Below are 27,054 nucleotides of genomic sequence, written 5' to 3' on the forward strand. Positions count from 1 at the left end.
GCACTTGACTGCTAACCAGAAGGCTGGCGGTTCAAACCCACCAGCCACTCCATGGAAGGAAGATGAGGCAATCTACTTCTCTAGGGACACTGCCTCAGAAACTCAAGGAGGAGTCACTATGAGTCAGGTCCGACTCGACGGCACATAACAACAACAACAACAGCATGTATGTCACTGGTTTTGCTTCTCTAGAGAATCCAGCCTAAGACAGGAACCATCTTAACATTCTGTCTATCATACCTTATCCTACCTTATCCTAATCTAGGCCTTGCCTTTAAATTTATGAAAAGATGTTCAATGTCATTCACAATTTTTTTTTAAAATCTGTCATAGTGACAAAGATCAAAGAGGTAGATGATACCCAGTGTTGTTCAGGGTTCAGTAAATAAGTACCTCATACATTGCTGGGAAGTGTAGATCTGTTTGGAGGGCAATTTGGCCACATTTACTGAGCTGGTTATTATCTGTTTACACCTCCAAATTCAGGTGCTGACCCTGTAGGCTGTATCATTCCTGGCCTCTGGCTTCTGGTTGGGTTTGGCTGGTAAAAGGCACCAACAGGAGACTGTAGGGTCAGAGGAGAGGACTGGACACTTTGTCCTCACTCTCTGCCTGCTCTGGGCTTCTTTTCTGGCAATGGCTGTATCTCTCCTCCAATGATATCAGGAGGCCCCCTTCCCTGGCCAGTGACTTTCTGCCTTCCCCTTATCCATTCAGGCCTAAGGGTGGTAAGGCTAGTGTCTGACACTGTCATTTCTTGTCCAATCCCTGAACCCTGTTGACACCTCTGTAACTGGTCCTTTCATTAAAATCTTTTCCTATGAACCACCTGGGTCAGATTCCACTTCCTGCTGGACAGATACATCTATCAAAATGGGAGAAAAAATGCTGCTCCTTTTGCCAAGTAATTCTACTTCTAGGATTTTATTCTACAAGAAGTTTACATATGATACAAAGACATATGTAAATAGGGATTTGCAGGCACAGCTCTTCTGAGGAACAAAGGACTAGAAAGAACATCACTGTTTCTCAATGGGAACATGAGAAATGAATGGCAGAAATTATAGCCATCATATTCTTTTAACTGGGATGAAAAGAAATATTATGTGTGGTACGTTACAATTTGTATAAAAAGAGGAGGACAGGATTAGGCAGGCATATACATGCTTGAGGGAGCTCTGGTGGCGTAGTGCCTAAGGCATTTGACTGCTAACCAGAAGGTTGGTGGTTCAAACCCACCAGCCACTCCTCGGAAGGAAGGTTGGGCAAAATCTACTTCCGTAGTGATACCGCCTCAGAAACCCAAGGAGGGGTTGCTATGAGTCAGATCCGACTCAATGGCAGTGAGTTTGTTTTTGTTTTATACATGCTTGAATGTGCATGGTCTTTTCTGGAGTGACACAAGGAAGACTGGTGACAGTTTGGCTTTGAGGAGGGAAAATGGGAGACTGAAGTTCAGAACAAGCAGATTGTAGTTTTCTTCCCTGAAGTGGGGCTTGGCCATTGACTTCCTTTGGCCAATGGAATAACAACAAACGTGACACTGACAGAAACCTTCAATGTGCTTTTGCAATTTGGTTGGGCTCTAAGGCGTCTGCCATTTTGCCCCAGACAGTGCTGCCTCTTTAGCCTGGGTCCCAGAATGAGACATGATGAACAGACCTGAACCCAGTCCACAGCTTGAAGCCAAGCTTAGCTGAGCCCAGGTAACCCACGGACCTTGGAGTCAAAACTAAAGAGCTCATGTTTTGAGCCACTGAGCTTGAGGAGGAATGTTACACAGCATCACTGCAGCAATGCCTGACCAATAGAGAGTGTTCCATGGGATCTGTGAAGCACAAGTATGTGTGTGGGTGTGTATGTGTGCAGCACCTGTGTATTTTGTGAGTGGGTAAATGCTGTGGTATACCACACAAAGAAAAGCAAGGCTTTATGATGGGTAAAACAAAACAAATGAGCAAGCATGCCCCAGAGTGGACTGTTATGTTGAGCTTGTACTCAGCCCTCTGCAGACAGTAAGTACCTTGGGCTCCATCGCAGGGAGACCCACAATTCGCAGTCCCGTCTCTCTCTGACTTGCCAGTGTTTCTAGGAAGGTGGCAGCAGCCATACAGGGGTGTTTGACTTGACTGGTGTTCAGCAAACCAGGGAAGGGGTGGCACCAGCCCACCCAGCCCAGCCACATCTGACCCAACTAGTGTGTGCCTTGGCTGCAGAGACTTCCGTCCCCACTACAGGGCTTGGCGGCTGCAGGAGGGTCCTACACCGCAGCTCCAGCAGGGACAGAGGGGCTCTGTGTGGAGCAGAAAGCTGCAGTGTACACCTCAGCCAGCTAGGGCTTTGTGAGGAGTTGTGTCTTAGAGGTCAAGGTCCCCAGGCATCCCTGCTCTTGTTCATGACCATCTCAATAGTGCCTGTGATTGAAAGGGTGAGCTCTGGAGTCAGGCTGTGCTCAGCTCCTTCAGCTGTGACCTTGGCAGATCACTTAACAACTTGGGCTTCAGTTTCTCAATTTTAAAATGGAGATTGGAATACGTTTAGTCCCGTAATGTGCTAGGAGCAATGCCTGCTTATTTTTGAGGACTTGCCACCACCAGGAGCTGTATGAAGTACACTGTATGAATGTTCTCCCTTAGTTCTTACAGAAACCATCTGACTCAGCTGGACTCCCCAAGAGACAGACCCTTAGACAAAGATTCACATAAAAGCAGTTTATCTGTGAGCTACTTCCACGAAACACAAGAACGGAGTAGGGGAGTGAGACAGGGAAGGCTAGCCATTACCACTGTGACTAGCTGGGGTTCAGTTCTGCTGAGGAACTCTGGGAGACAGAGTAGGACTCACACCTCAGAGTTATCCCAGCAAGGGAACTAGAGTGTTTATGCATCAACTCCTACTTGTCATTGGTTGAGGGCTGCTCTTGGAGGTAGATGACCAACCTTCCCATTTGCCCAGGACTAACCCAGTTTTGAAGGCTAGTGGTTCAAACCCACCAGCCACTCTTCGGAAGAAAGGTTGGGCAATCTACTTCCGTAGTGATACCACCTTGGAAACCCAAGGAGGGATCACTATGAGTCAGATCTGACTCAGTGCAATGAGTCTGGTTTTTGAGTTTATCCTAGTTTTGGAATCCCTGGGTATTGTAAATGATTAAGGTTGGTGGTTTAGATCCACCCAGAAGCACCTCAGAAGGCAGGCCTGGCAACCTGCTTCTGAGCAGTCACAGCCCTGAAAACCCTATGAGCAGCTGTACCCCACACACATGGGGTCGCCATGACTTACAATTAACTCACTGGCAACTGGTTCAGCTTTGATTTTTTGACCTGGTTTTAGCACTGAAATGCCTACGATCCCGGGAAACACCTCAGACCTGATCTAGAAGGCTGTGCACACTACCTGGAGGGCCCTGACTCCCCAGCACTTCCAGCTTGTCACACAGCAGGGCAGAAAAGGCTCCAGGGCCAAAAGCAAGCCCTCAGACAGACAGGCAGGTGCTGGTAGTGAGGAGCAACCATGCACTAAAATGGTAAGGGACAAAAGGGGTGAGGTCCAATCTGATTCTAGAGGTGAGATAAGTGTGTCTTAGAGAAGCTAAGTAACTGGCTCAGTGTCACACAGCCATCAGTGGTCTGGGGGTGGTGGACTCAAACCCAGGCCTGTCCTTTGCCCACACTCTTGGCCATCAGGTTCCCAGGTCCTCCCTCCACAAAGCGGGCACGGAATCACAAGCTGGGAAGCTGTAGAACACTGGAGATCATCGAGTCCAGTGACTGGGGATGAAAGCACCGCGTGCAGGCACATTCAAGGGGGCATGGCAGGCAGGTGTCAGACAATAGGGACGTGGCCAAGATGAGAATGTGGCACCCTCAAAAGGGGGCAGCAGCCAACTCAGCTCAGGTTATTACTGCCATCTGGGAGTGAAGGCCCAGTGCTGCTAAACCATCCCAATTGTTCAGCAGAAAGTAGATTTTTATGAGAAATCTCCCAAGTTGTAATGTTGCCAAAGAATTATCTAGAACACATTGCAAACCAACACTGTGTGGACCAAACACAGCATATTGGCCCCTAGCTGTCCAGTCATGGCCCTGAATCTTGTCCAGTGGCCCCTCTGCCCACCTCATAGGTGAACTTGGGAGTTAGTGGTGATCTCTTTCTGCCAAGGAGGTTCCTACACAAACAGGCTGGCTCAGTGTGTGTGAAGTGCACGTATCCCCCTCACTCTGAACTTTATTCATTTTCTTTCCTAATTTCTTCTTGGCAGTTTCCTCACATGTGTATCCTCAGTTGACATCAGTCATAGTCTGGTTGTTAACAGGCCAGTCAGGAAAGAACTCATGCCTGGAGCCCAGCATGCCTGCTCCCCTGACTGCTATTCATTCCCTAGGATCCCAGACTGGCCTCCACCCAGCAACTACAGGGTTAATCCAGGGTTAACTGACACAGCAGGGACCTTGTCTTCTGATTAAGGGCTGGAGCTCCTTCTCATTCTTCAGCCGAAGCAGTATCATCTTTCTCTCTCTCTCTCTCTCTCTCTCTCTTTCTTTCTCTCTCTCTCTCTCTCTCATACACACACACACACACACACACACACATTTTAAAGTATGCAAGGAAGACCCAGAGAGGTGTACAAGCAGTATAGACAACAAAGATAAGCACTTTTACATATATAAAAAAATCAATCAATCAATAAATATAAATAAAGTATGCAACCATTTTGAATCCTTGTTGAATCAAGGACGGTTACAAATAGTGGTGGGCTGGTAAATGTTTAACAGCCAGCTCTCTGAGAGTGGGAGGGAGCGCCGACCTGGAGCATTTGCCAATTTCCATGGTGTAAATACTCCCATCCTGGCCAATTTCAAGCTACCAGCACGATGTGACTAAACATGGAGTTGGAAAGAGGTGTGTAACAGCACACTAGAATACAGTATTTATTATGTAGTTGCAGCAGATACAAATAACATCAAGAGCATAGATAATAGTAAGATGTAGTAAACTAGGAAATGATGAGTTCTGAGTATTTATTACCTTTGTTTCTAATATAATTTATTATATCACTGGTGGTTTGTGTGGTTGATTCTGATCCGTAGCAACCCTATAGTTAGATTATATAATTTCATGTTTAATAATGGCTGTATTTAACAAAGAAAAGTGCTGGTGGTGCAGTGGTTAAAGCACTTGGCTGCAAACCAAAGGTTGGGAGTTCCAACCCACCAGCTGCTCCACAGGAGAAAGATAAGACAGTCTGCTTCCTTAAAGATTACAGCCTTGGAAACCCTGTGGGGCAGTTCTACTCTGTCCTATGTTGTTATGTGCCGTTGAGTCAGCCCTGACTCATAGAGACCCCTCCTTAGGTTTCTGAGGTAGTATCAGTATGGAACTAGATTGCCCAACCTTCCTTCCAAAGAGTGGCTGGTGGGTTTGAACCACCAGCCTTTTGGTTAGCAGTCAAGTGCCTTAGGCACTATGCTACCAGAGCTCCTACTCTGTCCTATAGGGTTGCTATAGTGGGTTTCTTGGGTTTTTTGTTTTTCTAAGGGGGAGAGTTTATTTAACAACCAGCTGAATTCCTGAAATTCCTGAAAATTGTAACAATCAGCTCTTGTGAGATGATACGGAGGTGGCTGCAGCACATGGCTGGATGGATACACACACAGGCAGAAAAATAACAAAAGCATGTGCTGAGTGGTCAAAGGACAAGGATGTGGGGGAGAGTCACCTCCATCCATCCTCTCCACCACATTCCCCACCTTCACTGCTTCTCAGCCTGCCTGCCCAGCCCCACCTACCTGCAGCAGGAAGTCAAAGAGTGCCAGACGAGCCCACTCCGTGTGGCGGATGCCCAGACACGGCGCCTGGCCTGGCCAGCTGCAGCCACGCACCAGCAGGGCCTGGTACTGCAGCCAGCCTAAGGCCAGAGAGTTCTGGTCGTCGTCAGGGTCTGCCAGGTGCTGCACGTCAGGCGCCCACCAGATGAGGGGCCTTGCGTCACCATTTGTGTAGCGGTAGGGCAGCAGGGAGCTGTGAAAGCGCCGGGCCACGGCAGGCAGACTACGCCGCAGCCCTAGCACACGGTCCACATGGAAGGACAGGACCTCAGGCAGATCCCTAGGCCTCTTGATGAGCCCACAGAGACCCTGGGAGCAGTGCAGGCTGAGCCCAGGAGGAAGCGTGTCCTGAAGAGCACCCTCAGTAGAGAGGCCGACCTTCATCACCTGCCCATGGGCAGGGACCGGGGCCTTGCCTACCACTTCCCCCAGGGCCAACAGCCTGAGGGTCTGTACATCATGCTCTGTGAACCATGGAGGAACCTGCCCACCAGCCCCTAAGCCCAAGCCTGTCAATATCCTAGGAGTCTCAGTGTTACACCACACTGACCCTTGCAACTCTCCAACAGAGCCAGGCCACTGATGAGCCCTCTGGGTCAGTCCGGGGTCCCCTGCATGTCTCCCACCAGCCAAGGCTCTCTTCTCAGTTTCTGGCAGCTCCCTTCCTTCAGCTGGGTGGGGCTGGAGGGTGGGTCCAGCAGTAGCTCTCTGAGTCCAGAAAATGGTCATGTTGCTTCCTATGAGCTGGCTGCCCAGGGTGCCCATCTCCCTCTGTGTCTTCTGGATGGGACTGTCTGGCCAGATGTGGCCATGGTTTCTGGCTCTCACACCCCTGATCCCATCCTCCCTCAGTAGCACAAGATGCCAAGTTCTGAGTCTTGAACCTCCTACAGCTGTCGAAGCAATGTCCCTCCTGACCCTCCCTGGATGCCTGCTGTCCCCTCCTGGGTACTGCTTGCTTCTGTCCACTCTCTCTCTGTGGCCGTGGTTGTCAGCACAGACCAAGTTGGAATTCCTGGGCAAAGCCAAGCTTCTCCGGAACCCCAAACTTCTTGTCTTCTGCCTCTGGCTGGAGCTCAGAGCCTGCCACTCATGGGGGGCAGGGACACGAGTTAACCCCTGGGGCTCCTTGGAACCAGGATCTGGGCTGGTAGCTGGATGCAGTGGGGGGAAGTGGGTGACAGCCACCACAGACAGGGTCATCAAAAGACAGAATGCCATCATTGACCGCCTCTTGCCACGTAGCCTTCTCCAGAGCCAAGATGCCTGGGCGTAGGGAAAATAGAAAGAGAAAGCTTGAGACTGGGGGAAGACATCAGCCCCAACCCACAGAACAACGGGAACAGAGACAAGGGGCATCTGGGAACATGAGGGACTGAAAAAAGCATAGTCCATGTGAAGAAACACCTAGCTGCCTTCAAGAGAAGAAATGGGTAACCTTAGTGAACTCCACTCAGGTTTCAAGGCTTAGCTTGCTCTGTCCCCTCCAGGTAAGCTCCTCTGATGCCTGCAGGCAGGCGGTTTCTCCCCTATGGCCTCTTCTGTCATTCAACCCCCACTGGAACATGGTCATCCACCACAAGGTCTCTTTCCACGCCCGTCCTCCACCTCCAAGTCCTGGCCACTCTTTTTATCTCCATGTGATCCCTAGGCCCCATGTAGCAGGCTCTAGTTGCCCCCACAAATACACTCTTCCCTTTTTCCAGGACACATGGCCACCCAGCTAAAGATGACTTTTTCTGGTCTCCCTTGTAGCTGGGTGTGGTCATGTGACTTAAGTCTTGCCTGTGGCATGAGAGTCAACCACTTTTGCCTGCCTCACTTGCTTAAATGGAAACTGGGCTGCCCTGTCCTTTCTGTCCTCCCTTTTTCTGCAGGTTGGCACATGAATGAGGCAGCACCACCTCCATATGTTGGTAGGAGGAGCCCAAGTAGCATTTGAAATCAGCTGGTTTTCAGAACGCAGATGCTCTCTTCTCATCTACCACAGCCAGGCTGCTTCCTGCAAATATGCCTGCTTGTAGCATAGGTCCTAAGGCACTTGACTGCTACCCAGAAGCCACTCCTCGGAAGAAAGGTTGGGCGATCTACTTCCATAGTGATACCACCTTGGAAACCAAAGGAGGGGTAGCTATGAGTCAAGTCCTACTTGATGGCACGTAACAACAACAACAACAACAAACATGGTTCTTTGTGTATCACAGCCTCCTCTGCTTTTCTAACTTTAAGCACCCACTGGTGCCTCTGGGCCACTAAGATCACCTCCATTTCCACACCCTTTTTTGCATATATGAGAGGATGATGTGGCCCCTTGGTGTGTGTCTCTCACCTGCAGGTGTATTTTTGTTGTTGTTCTCTGAGATCTGCCCCCAATGGCTCTTTCCTTCACTTTTTCTCACTTCAGCCATCACTGCTCCTGTGTGAACTTGACTGCTTTAAACATCCTTCCCAAATATTTTGGTATCTGCCTCCTAATTTAGCTGGAGAAGGAATTTGCATTTTGTCTTCCATTTGCTTTGCTGCTATTGGATGATTTCCAGTAGAAAAGGAGAATGCTAAATTTATGCACCCATTTATGCACCAACAGTCCTCAATGGCACATTTTTGAGAAGCAAAGGAGCACTCCTTTACAGAATGTCCAGCCCACAAGACAATCACTTTTTAAAAACATTTTTATTGTGATATGGGTGAAAGTTTACAGAGCAAATTCACTTTCCATACAGCAGCTCACATATACTTTGTCTCATGACATTGATGACTACAATTTCCCACAATTTAACAGCTCCCCTCCCACTTCTTCCCCATAGTTACCTCTTCCCTATGTCCTTCTCTCCCAGGCACTCCTGCCCCACAAGCTGTCTCCCTGTGCATACACAGCCCTTCTATTCTCCCATGATTGATCTCCCCAAGGAATGTATCTACTTAATGTAAATGTTCAGCTCATATGCCCATCTTTTGCTTGGCTGGAAGCCACAGGAGTGGGTTCAGTTCGAGACCTGAAGGGCAGCTAGGGGCCATAGTCTTAGTGGTTCCACCAGGCTCTATCAGACCAACAAACCTGCTCCCCCCCCCTTTTTATGATTTGGAGTTTGTTCCACATTGTTCTCCCTCTCTATCCACGATCTCCTACACAGACCGCCCCTCCTCCAAGTGGTTGCCAGCGGTAGCCAGGCACCATCTAGTTCTTCTGGTCTCATAGTCATATAGGCTGAGGATCGCATGGTGTACCAGTCTCTTGGACTAATTGCTTCCATGGGTCTTTGGTTTTCTTCATTCTTCTTTGCTTTAAAAGAGGAGGGACTCATTGTTGCATCTAGATGGCCACTTGAAAGCTTTTAAGATCCCAGTTGCTACTTGCCAAAGTAGGAGGTGGAACAATGTTTTGTGTAGTATGTTATGCCAATTGAGTTTGATGTCCCCTGGGACTAGGGTCTTGAGCCCACAGGTCCAACTACTTGCTCCCTCTGGGAAGCTGGCTGTGACCAAGAAGTGACTACAACCTTGTCCCTTGTTAGCTCTTACAGCATACCTGGGAATTCTTACAGAACATACACGTACACTGGTAGAAACAAGAACAATCACTTTCCGACTTCTGAGTTCGGGAACCTCAGCACCCAGACAGCCTTGGGAATGCCCAGAATCTTGCTCCCTCTGCACATTTCCGTAAGATCCAGGGAAGTGCATTAGCTGTGCATGAACAAAGTGCAACCTCCACGTGGGCTAACCACTCAGTACCCCTACCAAGAGACCACAATTGAAGCCCACCCATCACAGATTTCTAGATGTCAAGGAGACAGGAAGGGACAACCAGGTCCGCTAGAAGTCCTCCCGTTTATATCTAACTCACTCTCTCCTCAAAAGTACCTCTCTTTGTTTCCAATCTGGCTAAAGGTAGCTGTTATGTATACTGTTGTATACATGTTCTCATATCACATAAGTCATTATGCATGCTTCCAGACTGCCTTTCCTACTATTATGATGTTTTTATAATGTTTTAAACACATATGCATAAGTCACTTATAATGTGAAGTTATGAAATTACTATACGAAGAAGAATACAGCATCAGGATTGGAGGAAGACTCATTAACAACCTGTGATCTGCAGATGACACACCTTGCTTGCTGAAAATGAAGATGACTTGAAGCACTTACTGATGAAGATCAAAGACTACAGTCTTCAGCATGGATTACACCTCAACGTAAAAAAAACCAAAATCCTTACAAGTGGACCAATAAGCAACATTGTGATAAATGGAGAAAAAATTGAGGTTGTCAAGAATTTTGTGTCACTGGGATACACAATCAACACCTTTGGAAGCAGCAGTCAAGAAATCAGACATCATATTGCACTGGGAAAATCTGCTGTAAAAGACCTCTTTAAAAACGTTAAGGAGCAAAGATGTCACTTTGAAGACTAAGGTGAGCCTGACCCAAGCCAAGGTATTTTCAATCGCCTCACATGCATGTGAAAGCTGGACAATGAATAAGAAAAACTGGAGTAGAATTGATGCTTTTGAATTGTGGTGTCAGTGAAGAATACTGAAAATACCATGGACTGCCAGAAGAACTAACAGATCTGTCCTAGAAGAAATGCAGTCAGAATGCTCCTTAGAAGCGACAATGGCCAGACTTTGTCTCACCTACTTTGGTCATGTTGTCAGAAGGGACCATTCTCTGGAGAAGGTTATCATACTTAGTAAAGTAGAGGGTCAGCAAAAACGGGGAAGACCCTCAGTGAAATGGATTGCCACAGTGGCTGCAAGGATGGGCTAAAGCGTAGCAATTGTGAGGATGGTTCAGGACCAGGCAGTGTTTCATTCTGTTGTACACAGGGTCGCCATGAGTTGGAGACGACTTGATGGTCCTAACAACAACAATGAGAAGTTATAAATAGAGAATTTCTGAACTTAGAAACATACGTATTCTTATAATGATTTTCAAGTCATTATGAAGTTGTTCTAACCTTGAAATAGATAACAGAAGTATGTGAAGTATATCGTAAATAAATTCTCTAAATTGGGCTGTGCACCTGCAGTCTGTCCTAACGACAGGTAACATTAATCAAATCTTTATAAATTAGCAAAACATAAATATGTCACTAAACAATTCCCACAATTTTTAATTAATTAACTGGTCTTGAAGCATATATAGTAAACAAGAACATAAATATGCCATGCCCTAATTGGCAATAATTCAGATCTCTATAAAATCAGCAAAACATATGTCATGCGACAATTCCCTTAATTGGCAATAAAACAGGCCAATTATGGTTAAACATGACAGCACACGTAGTGTATAAACCCATGGATTTCTGCTTATTTTCAAAGAAGAGAGAACAAAAGTTCTCTCTGACTCTCTGTCTGAAGACTGAACCCCTGCTGAGGTAGTGCACACCACAACCAACCTTGGAGCCTGCCTACGAGGGACGTCTCTGAGTTTGAGGGGTGACAAGTCTCCCCCTGCCCCTTTACTTTAGGTAAAGCCTAAAATCTAATGATTTGGACTCTAACATTTAAATTAACATTGTAACTGTTAATTGATTCTCCAAAGCTAAATGAATGCCTTAAAGTCTTACTTGCATGTCTTGCCATGACTACCTTGCAATAATCTAAACTAGGTTATATGCATGACAAACCTAACTATCTCTTTATTTATTCTTAAGGTAAAATCCTCCAGGACAATAGCACTGTCCACCAAGATACCCACGCCAGAGATCTGGACCTGACCTTCAATCGACTCTTCCTTCTCCCCCATATATCAAGTCTTGCAAATTCCTCCTCATAAACACCTCTTACATCAGTCCATTTTCCATTGACCCCTCTGTGTCTACCTTAGCCCAGGTGCCATCTTCTTTCACTAGGACACCTCCCATGGCCTCACTCCTGCTACTCACCAATACACTCACCACAAACTGGAATATACCCTTCCAAGCCTCTTTAGAGAAAATCTAAATGCCTTAAGTGTTCCAGCTATATTGAGCTTCTTTCAGTTTCTAGAATGTGCCAGGCCCTCTCTGTCTCTAGACCTTTACACATGCTGTTCCTTCTGCCTGGAACATTCCCCTCCTCCCTATTCGTATCCTTCAGGTCTTAGCTTAGACACTGTCCTGCCCAGGAAGCCTTCTCCTGAGGTCCTTCAATAGGTTGGATGCCCTGGCTATGTGCTCTCATAACACACAGTTTCTCTCGAGCACAGCCCTTTTCAATCTATATTGGATTTGGTCATTTAACATCCAAAACCCCCCCAAAAAACCCCACCAGACTCATTGCTGTTGAGTCGTATCCAACTCACAGCGACCTCTCCTTGGGTTTCTAAGGTGGTATCACTACAGAAGTAGATTGCCCAATCCTCCTCTTGAAGAGTGGCTGGTGGGTTTGATCTGCCAGTCTTCTGGTTAGCAGTCAAATGCCTTAGGCACTAAGCCACCAGAGCTCCTGTCTCTCCCAATAGACTGCTGATCCATGTGGGTGGGACCTATCTCACTTGCCATTGTATTTCAGGCATATCACAGTACCTGGCCTACAGGAAGCTCTCTGAGAAATGAGCTCTTGGGTAGGAAGGGATACCAACTAAATAAAAGCAAACCCACTTCCATCAAATCTCTTCTGACTTATAGAAACCCTCTAGGACAAAGTAGAACAGCCTGGTAGGGTTTCCAAGGATGTAATCTTTATGAAAGCACACTGCCACATCTTTCTCCTGCAGAGCAGCTGGTGGGTTTGAACTGCTGACCTTTTGGTTCTCAGCCGAGTGCTTTAATCACTGTGCTACTAGTGCTCCTGGAAGGGATACTGGGAAGGAGTAAATACTATTCCCTGGCCTATAGCTCTGCAAGTCTGGTTGCAAAGAGGGCTCCTGTAGTCTCTGACATTCTCTGTTTGGAGTTCCAAGGGCCCCTTTATTATAGATGCTTTTGTGCCCCATGTATGTCCAGGATCCCTAACTGAATGCAGCTGTCTCCACAGTGAAGAGTGTCCCCCTACACATTGCCAGTTTCCCACCTCAAGCACTTGGATCATTCTCTGCTTTCTTGCCTGCTCTGCTAGGAGATGCAAAGGGAGTTAACATCCCTGGTGATAACTCTCAGCAACAGAGACCAAAAATCAGTGGAGAAATGTCCCAGCCACCATCCTTGGATGGAACAGTTGTAAGGCATATCCTAATGATGTTTGCCGTGGGTCCCCAGTGGGACTGAGTCTCTGTTCTATAAAAGACTTTATGTCACTTCATAATGTGTCGTTATCTGATGACCCTTTTAAAATGAAATCCTAAATTTTTGTCCTGATTAGATCTGTTTTGAATTGGCTTGTATTACTATTAAAAACAAAACAAAAAACATACACAAGTAATACATGCATAAATAACCATTGTGAAAAATTCAAATAATAGTAAGAAAATCAAAGCCAAATGTGAATATCTCCTTTTGTTTCCCAGAAGGAGATACAGTTAGCAATTTGTGTGGACATATGCCCAGACCTGTTTCTTTTCTTTGTTATTACAAAATATGCATATGTCATAGTATATTAGTTTCCTAGGGCTGCTGTAACAAATTATACACATACCTCATTTTGTTGCACTTTGCTTTATTATACTTCACAGATATTGCATTTGTTACACATTGAAGGTTTGTGTCAACCCTAGAGTGAGGCTATCAGCTCCATTTCTCCAGCAGCATCTGCTCACTTCATGTCTCTGTGTCATATTTTGCTTGTTCTCTCAATACTTCAATTATTTTAATAATGCTATTGCACTCTTAATAGACTATGGTATAGTGTAAACATAACTTTTATATGCACTGGGAAACAAAAAAATTCATGTGGTTCACTTTGTTGTGATATTCGATTTAGTAGAGTGGTCTGGAACCAGACCTGCAGTATCTCTGAGTTGTGCCTGTACCACAAACTTGGTGGCTCAAAACAACAGAAATTTATTCTCTCTGTTGTTATTATGTGCCGTCGAGTTGGACCCGACTCATAGCGACCCCTCCTTGGGTTTCCAAGGCGGTATCTCTACGGAAGTAGATTGCCCCATCTTCCTTCCAAGGAGCGGCTGGTGGATTTGAACCGCCAGCCTTCTGGTTAGCAGTCAAGTGCCTTAGGCACTACGCTACTAAACTCAGTATCTGTTTTGTTGTTGTTGTTGTTATGTGCCGTCGAGTTGGACCAACTCATAGCGACCCCTCCTTGGGTTTCCGAGGCAGTATCACTACGGAAGTAGGATTGCCCAACCTTCCTTCCGAGGAGTGGCTGGTGGGTTTGAACCACCAGCCTTCTGGTTAGCAGTCAAGTGCCTTAGCCACTATGCTACCAGAGCTCCCAGTATCTGTTTTAGTGGACCAAAATCAGGCATCAGTAGGGCTGTGCTGTCTCCAGAGGCTCTAGAGGACAAGCCATTCCTGGCCTTGTCCAGCTTCCAGTGATTGACAGTTGGCTTTCCTTGACTTGTGACTGCATCACTCCAGTCTCTGCCTCTGTGGTCACATCACCTCTTCCTCTTCTGGGTGTGTCAGATCTCTCTCTGCCTTCCTCTTCTAAGGCTACATGTGATGGCATTAAGGCAATTATGGATTGAATTGTGTTTCCCCAAAATATATTTGGAGGTCCTAATACCTGTACTTGTAAATATGACCCTGTTTGAAAATAGGGGTTTTCTTTTCTTATGTTAATGAGGTTATACATAACAAAGTAGGGTCCTAAACTTAATCACTCTTACAAAGAAGGAAAACAGACAGACATGGCACAGAGGAAACACCATGTGATGATCCATCTACAAGCAAAGGAACACCAAGGATTGTAGGCAGACATCAGAAACTAGGAGAGAGGCCCACAGAAGGAAGTGATGTGGCTGAGACCCTGATTTGGATTTTTGGCCTCCAGAACTGTGAGAAAATAAATTCCTGTTCCTTAAAGCCACACACCCTGCATTTCTGTTATGTAGCACTAGGTAACAAAGACAAGGTCCTAACTTAAACACACCTGCCAATACCCTTTCACTAAATAAGGTAATATTCACAGATTCTAGGGAGTAGGATGTGGCTATCTTTCGGAGGAACTGTACATATGGTAATTATTTCTAGGGTAAAGGTAACCTAGTGCCACTCTGACAGGAATATACCACAAATGGGATGGCTTTAACAAACAGGAATTTATTCTTACAATTTGAAGGCTTTAAGTCCAAGTTCAAAGTGCCAGGCTCTAGGGGCTGTGTGAAAGCCCCTCAACCTTGGGCTTCAGCTCTGCCTCTTGCTCCTGGCCCACTGAATCTAGAGGCATCTCTTCACTCAGGCAGCTACTGGGTACTGAGGCTAACAAGCCCAAGGTTGACAAATAAAATGGCACAGTCCCGATGTTACCAAACCACATGGCAAGACATTAATTTAAGTCCACTGTAAATCCCAAGGTCGGCAGAGCATTGCAGGCTGCTGAACAACGACACGGCTATATGCAGGGTCCAAGCATGCCATAGGCTAGAGACCATTCCCAAAGCTGCTTCTTGTATCTGGGAAGCAGACCACATACCCAAAGGCAGCTACTCAGCTGCTCACAGTAGATTCCACCATGGAGTTGATTGCCAGTCTCCTCATGGGGAATACTACAAGCAGCTGGCCAGCCACTCAACCAGGCCCAGCCAAGCTGACACACAAACATAACCACCACAGATGTCTATTCCACATCTTTCTCTGGTTGCCATACCAATATCCTGAAGATTTTTCCATAACTGACCATATGGAGTTACCTTACTCTGTAACTGCTGCATACTATTTTGCAATGACAATGTGTCATCATTTCTTTATTCATTCCTCTGTTGAAGGGTTTTATTATATCAGTGCTGCACTGAGCACCCCTCTAGGGAATCTCTAGGAAAAATTCACTCTCTGGGAAGAATTGTTCGAGGATTTCTCTAGAGGAGATAGCGAGGGATAAAGTTGTTGGGCCCTGCTCCCTCTGACTGATGTTAATTTCCACTACATGTCAGTTATTGTCTCCTTTAATCCTCACAACAACCCAGCAGGGGAATGAGAATTACATCATTCCTGTCTTACAGATAGAAAACTGAAAGGGCGAGAGTGCTCATGTTAGCCAGGGTTACACAACTGGCAAAATAAAGAAAGAAAAGAAAAAGAAACAGGAAAGATGCCCATGGACAAAGAAGGCTGTTTGGCCTTTTTTTTCCTTCTAAAAAGAAAAATGTGTTTTCAAGTTGGGTACATAATCTGTACTCTCAAAGTTTTGGAGACTGCTAGGGAAAAAATAAATCATCTTTTTAAAATGTTTCAAGAAGACAGGCTTGTTTGAGCCTTTTCTCAGCCTCACTTGGCTTCAGACAACCTGGGGCAAGTTGGCAGTAGTACAGCTGTGCAGAGAGAAAGGTTCAAAACGGCCATGAGCAGGGGGCCCCTGCAGGGCCACCCAAGGAAAGCTTTGGGGAAAGAAAAGCAGCTTTGATCAGACTGCAAATAACGTCCTCTGAAAAGAAATATTCAGCTGAATAATAAATAGTGTATTAGAGAGAGGATAGTGATGCATAAACTAGAACGTTTGCTGATGGGACCCAAACTCACCCCATCACAGCTGAGCCCGCCCTACCCCCATTCTCACCATCCAAACTCCACACTGTCCTTTCTGCCCTGGGATGATCACAGGGAAAGAGAAATGGCATGACCTGCACTGTCTGCTTCTACAGCTGCTCTGTTTCTCCTTCCCTCCTCAAATCCCCATCACTCACTCCTTTTCCATGACTCTGCTTTGTTTCCTCAGAGAAGATGCTCACTGGTCCCACAGTCAAATCACCCACACCTGCAGAGTAGGGGCAGTTAAAAAAAAAAAAGGCGGGGTGGGTGAGTATCAGGAAAACCATATGGCACAAGCTTTTGGAAAGCCATAATTGAGTTCTAGTCCTTCTGCCATTCTGAGCTGTGTTACAGTAGGCAAGTGACACAACCTCTCTGCCCTATTTCCTCACTAACAGGAGAAATGAAATAATTCCTCCCTCCAAGGGTTGATATGGGAAATAAGTGAGTCAAAAGATGTAAAGGGCTTATTACATGCTTTAGCACATTTAAATGGGGAGTGGCATCAGGGTTGTTCTCCCCCATTCTAAGACCCCTCCACATTTCTGGGATTTGAAAAATACCTACCCACCCCCTCCCTGAGACTTAGCACATTATTATGTCAGAGTAAAATACAGGAATATTTGGGAGCACAACCCAAGACACAGGCAGAAGAAAACACTTTCATCATGAAATCACAACTGTAAGCCAGAAAGTGGCCATCTTGACAGTGAGAAAGGACTCACTGTCATGCAGGGGCTCCATCCAAAGACATCCAGAATGGAACTGGAAGGAATTTCTTGGCTTAAAAGCATGTGGGAGGGAAGGTGAGGAGAGAAAGGGACCCAGGATGGGAGTGGAAAGAGAATCTAAAAGGAAAAGACAGATTCCAACAAGAATAGGGCTTGGGTTCCCTCCTGCAGTGTCATAAATTACATAGTGTGGCTTTTCTAGCCATAAGTCTTTGTAAATTCCGTGGTGGAATTTGCCATGAGCAACTGAGTAGCTCTTGATTGTTACCATTATCCACCTGGGATATTTCTGTTGGGAGCAGCACAAAGCAATCTTCTGAGAAGTTCTCTCTCTCACAGGTGTATAGAATTCTGATGTTGGGATTGGTTAGTGGTCACTCTGCCAGGCTCAAAAGGAGCCCTCCTAGAGGCAGAAGAAATCTCTCACTGCCAGCTGGGAGATGTGAGAGACACATACTGCTGAGAGAGACACCTAGAGATACGCACTGCTGGGAGAGAGACACCAAGAGACATGCACTGCTGGGAAAGAGACTGAGTGTGTTCCTGAACTAAACTGTAGCCTGTTTCTTCCTAATGAACCCCATAATCTGTTAGTTCTGTGTGGCCACTGCAGCGAATTCTTGAACCCAGCAGAGAGGTGGTGGGTACTGTGGGAGGAATGGTTGGTGTCAGGGTTGGTGAAAGGGCTGGAGGGAGGCAGCATGTCTGGCCTCACAGGAATAGGCCTTGGGCTACTGATGGTGATTCTGTCTTCCTCTTGTGTGGTTAGAGGAGGTCAGGAGATGTGACCTCTTTGCCTCTTTGGCACCTCCCAACTGTGGGAAAGGAAGTCATGAGCGTAGTGATCAAAAGAGCCCAGACCACTGAGAATCTGGGGCCCATGCTAAGTAGGGACAGAAGGCAAACTCTCTCCCATGGACTCCATGCAGGGTAGAAGCCAGCTCTCAAACATGAAGTAAAGGTGAATGTCATTGATAGTATCATTTATTCACAATTCTTCCTTCCTCCCTTCCTTGCTATGATTTCACTGCAGATGGACCATACTTACACAGCCACTGTCATTGGCCTTGACCATATGACTTGCTTTGGCCAATGGAATGTGAGTGAACATAACATATGTCATGTCCTACCAGAGACTTTAAATGTTTTTGTGGTTTGGCTTCCTCCTTGCAAGCCTGCCTACACCATGAGAAGAGTATGTCTCAAGTGAGGTACTTGGAGCAGACCTGAACCCAGTCCCCAGAGTGAAGCCAACCCAGCCTCACTTGCTAAGACCATCCTACTCACAGACCTATGACCAAGAAATAGATGTTTGTTGTTGCAAGTTATTCATATTATAAGGTTGTTTGTCATACAGCATTATCACAGAAGAAGCTGACTAATACAAGTCTTTTGACAGTTTCTCTTGGGCTCAGTGTGCGCCCTTGGTCAGATAACAATAAGGCAGTTTAGTGATGAAGTGTAGTATCCCTCCCCTGACTAATAAAACCCCAGAGTTAACATTACAAATGGGGCTCAGGTCATAATGAAGATAGTGTGACATGGTCACAGATATACCCTTGAACCAGTCTTCCCCATAAGATGGGAATATGGCATGGCATGGAGTCCTCTGTCAAATAAGAACAGAGAGTTCTTTAGAGAAGACTTTTTGGGGAACATTGAATAAAAATTCAGCCACGAGCTGGTAGTCTTCACACAGAGACAGTTTGATACACAGGAACACTTGGAGGCAAGGACTCAATAATAGTTTGTACCACAATAGCTAGCATCATCTCTAATCAATATCCTCATCTCTAAAGGGTCACAGGGAAAGGAATGCTCTTCTACTTTAGGAAAATCTGGTCAAGCTTTTGTATTACTTTTTGGCACCAACTCTCCATTCCTCAGATCAGCCCCCAGATTGCCCTGCTCTGACCCTGACAGCCCCAGCACCCAACAAACATGATTCCAGTCAGCCTGGCCACATAGGAGCCAACTGGCAGGGACGGGGTGAGGCCATCTTTCTCAACTCCAGACATCAGAGAAAGATGACAAAAACCTGGCCCTCCACCAAACTGCCATGGACAATAGGATAGAATTCTGAGTAAAGAAAATGGAGAGAAGGCTGAGAGAGATGACATGTTCCTCTCTCTACCCAAACAGACACAACTACAAAACAACCGTCAAATGCTTCTTGGTAGGAGCTTTCTGGGTGGGAGAGGGGCAGAGGGAAGCTATGTGATCAGGTGCGTGCATGTGTGTGCATTTAGTGTGCATGTTCTAATAAAAACCAAATTTGGCTCGGGTTCTGGAGTCATCACTAAGGTGCAACAGCTCCTTCTGTTCTGTCCCCTGATTTTTGCCTTCTTCTGAACAGCCCCCCTACTTGCTGACAGCTGATTCATCGTTACTCACACTCTGAGTGAGATTGGCAGAGTTTTTGGAATTTGAGAGTTTCTGTTCCATTTTTCAAAAGTTCAGTTGAATAATTTTCATAACTAAGCCATGGCTGGACTGAGAAGGAACATATGAGCAGATTGTCAGAGGGCTGAACTAGAAACACATGTCATAGTCCTGTGATGACTCTCGTTGGGTTTTCTTCCCTCAGCTGTGCCCATAATCAGACTCCTGTCAGAAGGAGGTGGGCTGGCATAGACCTCCAGAGGCAAAGGTGACAGTCATAAGCCCATTAGAGCCTCCTGGCCCACTCGTCCCTCTTCCAGTCAGAACTGTTGGGTCCTGGGAGGCTGGAGCTCTTTGTTCCAGTGTGGGCAGAATCCCAGGCTGCCTGTCTCCTAAGCACCACCAGGCCAAGATCCCTGCTCAGCAACTTTGAGGGGGATTGTGATTTTCCTTCCACATCAGCAACCTCAAGAAAAGACAAGACTCTCACCCCTGTAATTTCTGGTCTGGCCAATTTGTAAGAAAAAAGAAAAAAAGAAAGGAATGATAGCTAACATTTATTCACTCTGTGCCTTGGACTGTTTCAGAACTGTGCTTATATTAATTCATCTAATCCTCATGCCAGTCTTATGAAAACAACAAAACTTGGTGCCATCAAGTTGAGTCCAACTCATGGTGACCCCATGCTACAGAGCAGAACTGCTCCCTCGGGCTTTCTTGGCCTTAATCTTTATGGAAGAGATCTCCAGGCCTTTTTTCCCTGGTGCAGCTGGGTGGTTTAGAACCACCAACATTTAGGTTATCAGTTCAGCACAAACCATTTGCACCACCCGGGGACCTGGCGATTCTAATGAGGTAGGTACTATTTATTATTACCCCCATTTTATGTTGTTGTTGTTGTTGTTATGTGCCATCAAGTTAGCCCCAACTCATAGCGACCCCTCCTTGGGTTTCCGAGGTGGTATCTCTATGGAAGTAGATTGCCCAATCTTCCTTCTGAGGAGTGGCTGGTGGGTTTGAACCGCCATCCTTCTGGTTAGCAGTCAAGTGCCTTAGGCACTATGCTACCAGACTCCTACCCCCATTTTAGAGAAGAGGAAAGCAAGGTATAGACACTCAGATTGCCTGTGGCTCACATAGCTAGCAAGGGCAGCACCAGGGCATGAACCCAGGCCATCTGGCTCCAGACTAATCACTGTGCTACCCTGAGAGGCCCTGCTCTAGCCTTGATTTCAAAAGACTGCACTGGGTCTGAGAGATGCGGTCTACTCCCAAGGGAGGATGATCTGTTTGGCACTGGTCAGTTCATCTGCAAAATAAGGTTTATATGAGATCAAGGGTGGCTGGCAACCTGCTTTGCAAATTAATGCAGGGAAAATAAAAATTTTTTCAGGTTACATTTGCTTTCATTCAAAATGAAAATTACTTTCTTGTGTTTCATGTCCTACTTTATTAAAGAGAAGGCCATCAGTGGGAAAGTGCCAAAATAACTACTAAAGCAAAGATAAGAAGGGAGGGAGAAACTATAGTACTGGAAATGGTACAACCAGAATGGAATAAATGAGGCTGACGATGCATTGTGTGAAATGTAAACAGTATCACCGAATAATTTGTGTAGAAATTTTCACTAGAAATCTGATTTGCTGTGTAAACTTTCCCAATAAAATATTATTTTAAAAAAATAAAAAGAAAGTGCTACCACTTGATCCACTGAAAGCTCAAATCTGGGCATATCTGAGAGGTAGCATCAGAAGCCATTGCTCAAATGTTACCCCCAAATTAGTCCTAGGGCTCCAGCATTCTCAATATAAGCCAAGAAATTGAATACATCTGAAATGTGTTGTGAATACAGTTGTTGTTGTTGTTGTTGTTATGTGCCGTCGAGTTGGTCCTGACTCATAGCGACCCCTCCTTGGGTTTCCGAGGCAGTATCACTACGGAAGTAGGATTGCCCAACCTTCCTTCCGAGGAGTGGCTGGTGGGTTTGAACCACCAGCCGTCTGGTTAGCAGGCAAGTGCCTTAGCCACTATGCTACCAGAGCTCCCGTGAATACAGTAGATCTTCATAATAAATACCCTCACACACCATGTGCCAGGTATTCTCAAAATCCTACATTCTCTGTATTAATGTGATGATTTTCCAATCACAGAAACTAAGATTCAGTGAAGTAAAGTATCTCACTCAATATTAAACAGCTAGTAAGTGGCAGGCAGGATTTAAAATTTTCCTGAAGACCATGTACTTATCAGTCTGCCAGAGAATGATAAGGCTAGATCAGTCTTGGGAGTTGGGGGCAGGGGGGGGCTATACATGAGAAAGAGAACTAGGATGCTGCTGCCTCTTTTGACAACTTCCTGTGACTTCAGACAGCCACTTCCTGTGACTTCAGACAGCCTTGACTTGCAGCAAGTCCAAGAAGCCACTGTAGAGTTGCGAATGACAGCCTACAGAGTGGGTTTGTAAGTCCCTCTTGAAAATGAAAATCTCTTTCCATCTCCTCTTCACCCTTCTTTAATCTGCCCAAGCAAATGCTTAGGTTGGCATATTCGAATAAAAGTGTTTTGAACAAAAGGAACCAAGGTAGTTGGCCTTGAGGGATTTATGGAAGGAACCCTGGTGACACAAGGGTTAAGCACTCAGATGCTAACTGATAGGCTGGTGGTTTGAACTCACCAACTGCTCCATGGGAGAAAAGTGTGGTAGTCCGCTTTCATAAAGATGTACAACTTTGTAAATCCTGTGGGGAAATTTTACCCCGTTGTGGGCAGCTATGAGTTGGAATCAATCGGACAGTAATGAGTTTTTGGTTTGGAAGGTCCACGACAGATAATTTGAAATTCTGCTGAGGTTCAGATTGGAATCTCATTTGCCACGAGTGTGGTGGAAGGGGTTAGCTGCTGAGTCCATGGGTGAACTTGGCTGTCTGCCCAAGTTCTGCTGCTTCACTTCCATGACATCACTTCAGGGATGCAGTAACCTTGTGAAGTGATGGAAATGTCCTTGGTAAACAAATGGCAATGGCTAGTGCTGGACTAGAAAGACTGAAAGAAGTCTTAGAAAGTGTTGGTTCTCAAGCAGGGGCAGGGGAAAAGAAACAAGGAGAAGAGCCCCAGAATCTGTAAGCTTTGGAAAAAATAGAGTGGAATGTCAAATTCAGAGATGGCAGAAATCTATGATCCAAATGAATTCTCCACACCCTCGCAGAAATAAGAAAACCAGTCCAAGAAATCGTTTCAGAAGCAAGTTCAGCCAAAATAAAAATTATTTGTTAAGAACAATAATATAAGTTGAAATTTTAACTCTCAGTCCACTTTCCTGCAGTTTGTGAAAGAATATAAAATTTTCAATTTTACATTTTCATAAAATTTCAGTTTTTTGTTTTCAAACTTGGGGCTTTGAGAGAGCCTCAAGAAGTGGCCTTTGTTGGGACATTATTTGGCTGGAAGAAGGCTCTGGCTGGGTAACACCTGAGCATGACTTGTCCTTTCCAGTCTCTCCCCTTCACTGGAGTGGTTTCCATTATTGGAAGCTACACTACGAACTACAACTGCCTGAAACCCAACACCTGACTGGTAGGCACATAGAGTGGAGGATCCTGGGAAAGGCATATGGAAACAGGCACTATGGAGACCCTTGGGCAGGGGGCAAGCAGCTTTAGACACTGCCAAAGGGGCAGTGCACGGCTGAGGCCCATAGAAGTGATGCTCCCCAGACAAATTCTGCTGCATCACAATTGTATCCTTCTGAGCCCCCCTTCTCTGCCTGACACTAGGTCAAGAAATGAGGACACCAGGTGAAGAAGATGACTCCTGCCCTTAAGCAACTAATTCACTGTTCCCTAGTAAAAATGCAAATAGCACAATCATTTCCCCCAAGCCAGTTCTGCCCACCCCAAAGCATCAGGCAAAACTGGCTTTGCCCACATCCAGGCAATGTATCCTCTCAAATATGAAGGGATAGGGTTGGGAGAGCATGGGAAGCAGGAAACAGTCAGGTGCTACTACCTGGGGACTCCACCAGAGTCTAGTAATATCTCATATTTGTTTAGTGTTTTTCACTACGATGGCTAAAAGGATGTTGACTCCGAATATCCTCACAACTATCGTGGCAAATTGGAAGGAATTCTCATCACAGCCATTTTACAGATGAGGAATTCGAGGCTCAGAGAGGCCTACTAATTTGCTCAAAAGAACACAGCCAATTAAGTAAAAGAACTGGGATTCCAATTTGGATCTTCAGCCTCAGAGACTAAGCCCTGCACAACACACAGGAACCAGTCCTGGGCCTTAGGACATGAGGGTGCATGGGGGGTGGTGAGCATTTCCAATGCTCTCAGCTGGTACGGGGGGACCAGCACTGGCAGAAGGTTTTGGAACACTTGGATGTGTTTGGTACATGAGCTAGGAACCTGGCACTGAGTGGGACACAGATGACCGGCTTCATGATTCTTCAACAAACACTCACCAAACACTGTGTATCCTGAAGGATACACAGGAGCTGAATGATCTAGATTCAAACCCCAGCTCTGCCACTAATGACCATGTCACTTAACATCCATTTCCTTACTTGAAAAATGGGTATGGTAACGGTTCCTACCTCAAAGCATTGTTGTGAGGATTAAATGAATTTTAATATGTGTAAAGTGCCAACATCAGGGCCTTGCATGTATTTTATAGTTATTACCTAGTACTATCATTAACCCCACCAGCCACTTCACAGGAGAAATAAGTGGCAGTCTGCTTCCATAAAGATTACAGCCTTGAAAATTCTATTGGGGAGTTCTACTCTGTCCTATAAGGTTGCTATGAGTTGGAATCGACTCAACAGCAGTGGGTGATTGGCCACATAAATGGAAAAAGTATTGTAACCCTAGACACCCCTGATGCATCAGTCCAATTACTCCACAGAATCCCACCTGCCCTCACCTTCATCTTTTTCTTCCCCATCTCCTCACTGAGGGGCTCCTGGAGGTCAGTAGCTATATTCCTCTACCTTGACTGTCAGTCCTCTTTTGAAAGGAATAAGATCAGTTCACATCTCCCCTCAGTACTATCTACAGCTTTGTGTCCATGAATAAATAAGCAAGCACTGCATTGTTGTCCACACATTTGCTGAGGGCTGCAGAAGCCCACAGAGCACAGACCAATATTTCATAACATCTGGCTCCTTTTCCTCTGCTCTGGCCTCCTGCCCTGGTCAGGCCAGCCAACTCCATTTCAGGCTGGATGTGACTACATGCTATTTGGATTAAGTTGCATCCAGTGTTAGAAGAAACAATCCTTTAACCTTGACTATGTGTCACCAACTTCCATTAGGAGAAAGGAGCTGAAAGGGTTACTGTCCTCTGTGCCATGGAATGGCACTTCTTACTACACACGACCAGGCTTTCTGGACTAGTTGCACAATGCCAGGGCACTGGTCAGACAGGGTTCTGCCAAGGGGAAGATCTAGCCCCAAATCACAAATCTATCCCCTGTCATAAAGATATGTTTATTTTTCCTTTGGCTAAAAGCAATTAGCTAATACAGATGATCATTCCAGTTACCAAGAGAAGATAGGATGAAACTGTGTGACAAATGGTGCCATCAAGTCCTCTTACCTGAATACTGTTGTTGTTGTTATTAGTTGCCATCAAGTTGATTCTGACTCATGGTGACCCATGTGTATGAGCAGAACTGCTCCACAGGGTTTTCAAGGCTGTGAGCTTTCTGATCCCAGGCCTATCTTCTGAGGCACCTCTGTGTGCACTCAAATCGCCAACCTTAAGCTAGTAGCTGAGCACTTAGTCATCTGTCCAACCAGGGACTCCTACACTTGAGGTCTAGTTATCATTTATCTAGAGAACATATATGTAATTAATGCTCCCAGGAACAGCCCTCAACCAATGATAGACAGGAACTGGTGGATAAAGACTCCATCTTGTCCATCCCTCATGCAGGACAACACATGTTGTACACAGTTTCCCAGAAGCCCCAGCAGGACAAAGCTCCAGTTGCCCCAGTAATGTCCTGCTCAGTAATGCCCCTGCATTGGCTGCCTTCCCTTCCTGTCTCAGTTCTCCCTCCCCACACTGTTTCCTGGTGTCATCTTCCAAATAACCCAGTTGCATTGGAATTTCTGTCTCAAGGTCTACTTCTGGGAACACCAGTCTACAGGGCAGCTATGCTAATTAAATAAGATAACTGTCAATTGCTTACGATTTTTCCAGACTCATAGTAGACGCCCAATCAGTGCTAAGTAGGAGGAGGACAAGGACCCTTTACCGGTTCAACCACCATGTGAAGCACCACTGGCAAGGAAGGAGTTTGCACACAGTAACGGCCAGACTAGCCTGTGAGTGGGAGGCCCTGGGAAGAGTATTTTGGGAAAACCAAGACCAAATTCTCTGCTATTGAGTCAATTCCAACTCATAGTGATCCCCACTGGGTTTCCAAGGTGTTAAGTCTTTATGGAAGTAGATTGCCTCATCTTACTCCTGCAGAGCAGCTGGTGTGTTTGAACCATCAACCTTCTGGCTAGCAGCCAAATGCCTTACCCATGATGTCACCAGAGCTCCTTATTTTTTTTTTTAAAGAATGGTTATTTTCCAATTTGAAGATTCTCCTATCTCTGTGGTCTCCAGAACTCTCTCTCAAGAAAACAGCAGCTTGCACACTTACTACCACCCACTTGTAAAACAGTAAACTTAGCCCAAGTGGGCACCCCCACAGAGCAGGGAACAGAGGCCAGAAGTGGGGCCAGCAAGACCTGCAGAGGGCCTTTTCACCGCTGGGGGCCAGCAACTCTAGATGCCCTGACTGATCCCCAAACACAATCACACGCAAAACTACCTCCTAGGACTGTCAAAAAGAAACTGCAGGTGTCACTACAGGTGTGGGGCACAGAGGATGGAGGTAGGCAGAAGGAAAAAAAATCTTCATCTACTGCTGGCTAGGGACTGTCCATTACAGGAACCTCAGCCCCACCATAGAAGGCCATCAGTACAGTCCAGCCCTTCCAGAACCAGGCCCAGGAGAGCCTCCACTCTGGTTTACTACATAAAGGGCATGTGGGATGTGTGCTTTTGCTCAGGCTTCCTTAGCATACACAGCAGCCAAGTCTCTGCTCCAGGGACAGAGTGAAATACTTGTCATCAAAAAGACAAAACAGCCTCTGAGAGTTTGTGGACATTCTCCAAGGAGGCCACAAATCCTCAGGCTCCAGGTGCATGGTCCAAGGTCCACAATGCACAGGCTGAGCAAGGAACAGAGCACCCACATCCTACTAATGGTCCCATGGCCTGCCCAGCCCTTGGCCACTGGACTCATCCCAGGACAAATCAGTTCACTCCAAGATTTCTTCAGTCCTCAAGCTGTTTTACAAGCTTCATCTCTAAGCCCAGAAGGGAGGCAGGCAGCTCACTGGACCCTCCTGCAAACACCAGTCTAGTGTAGCTGTTAGTAGCACATGGGCTGGGAATGAAAATGCTTGAGCTGCTGTGGAAAACAGTTTGGCAGTTCCTCACACAATTCAACAGAGTAACTACATGACCCATTATACTCT

General features: G+C 46.1%; 1 protein-coding gene across 1 annotated transcript in view; it reads right to left on the bottom strand.

Annotated features, from left to right (window-relative positions):
- The window catches only part of GASK1A (golgi associated kinase 1A), a 70,094-nt gene that overhangs the window by 13,869 nt on the left and 29,171 nt on the right, over nucleotides 1-27,054 (bottom strand). Inside the window, exon 2 of the mRNA XM_007949705.2 lies at nucleotides 5,790-7,094. Coding sequence (XP_007947896.2) covers nucleotides 5,790-7,094 — 1,305 coding nt within the window. The remainder of the gene's footprint in view (nucleotides 1-5,789; nucleotides 7,095-27,054) is intronic.

This window comes from Orycteropus afer, unplaced genomic scaffold (assembly GCF_000298275.1).
Source record: "Orycteropus afer afer isolate SDZICR_OR568_19922 unplaced genomic scaffold, OryAfe1.0 scaffold00250, whole genome shotgun sequence".
NCBI lineage: Eukaryota > Metazoa > Chordata > Mammalia > Tubulidentata > Orycteropodidae > Orycteropus > Orycteropus afer.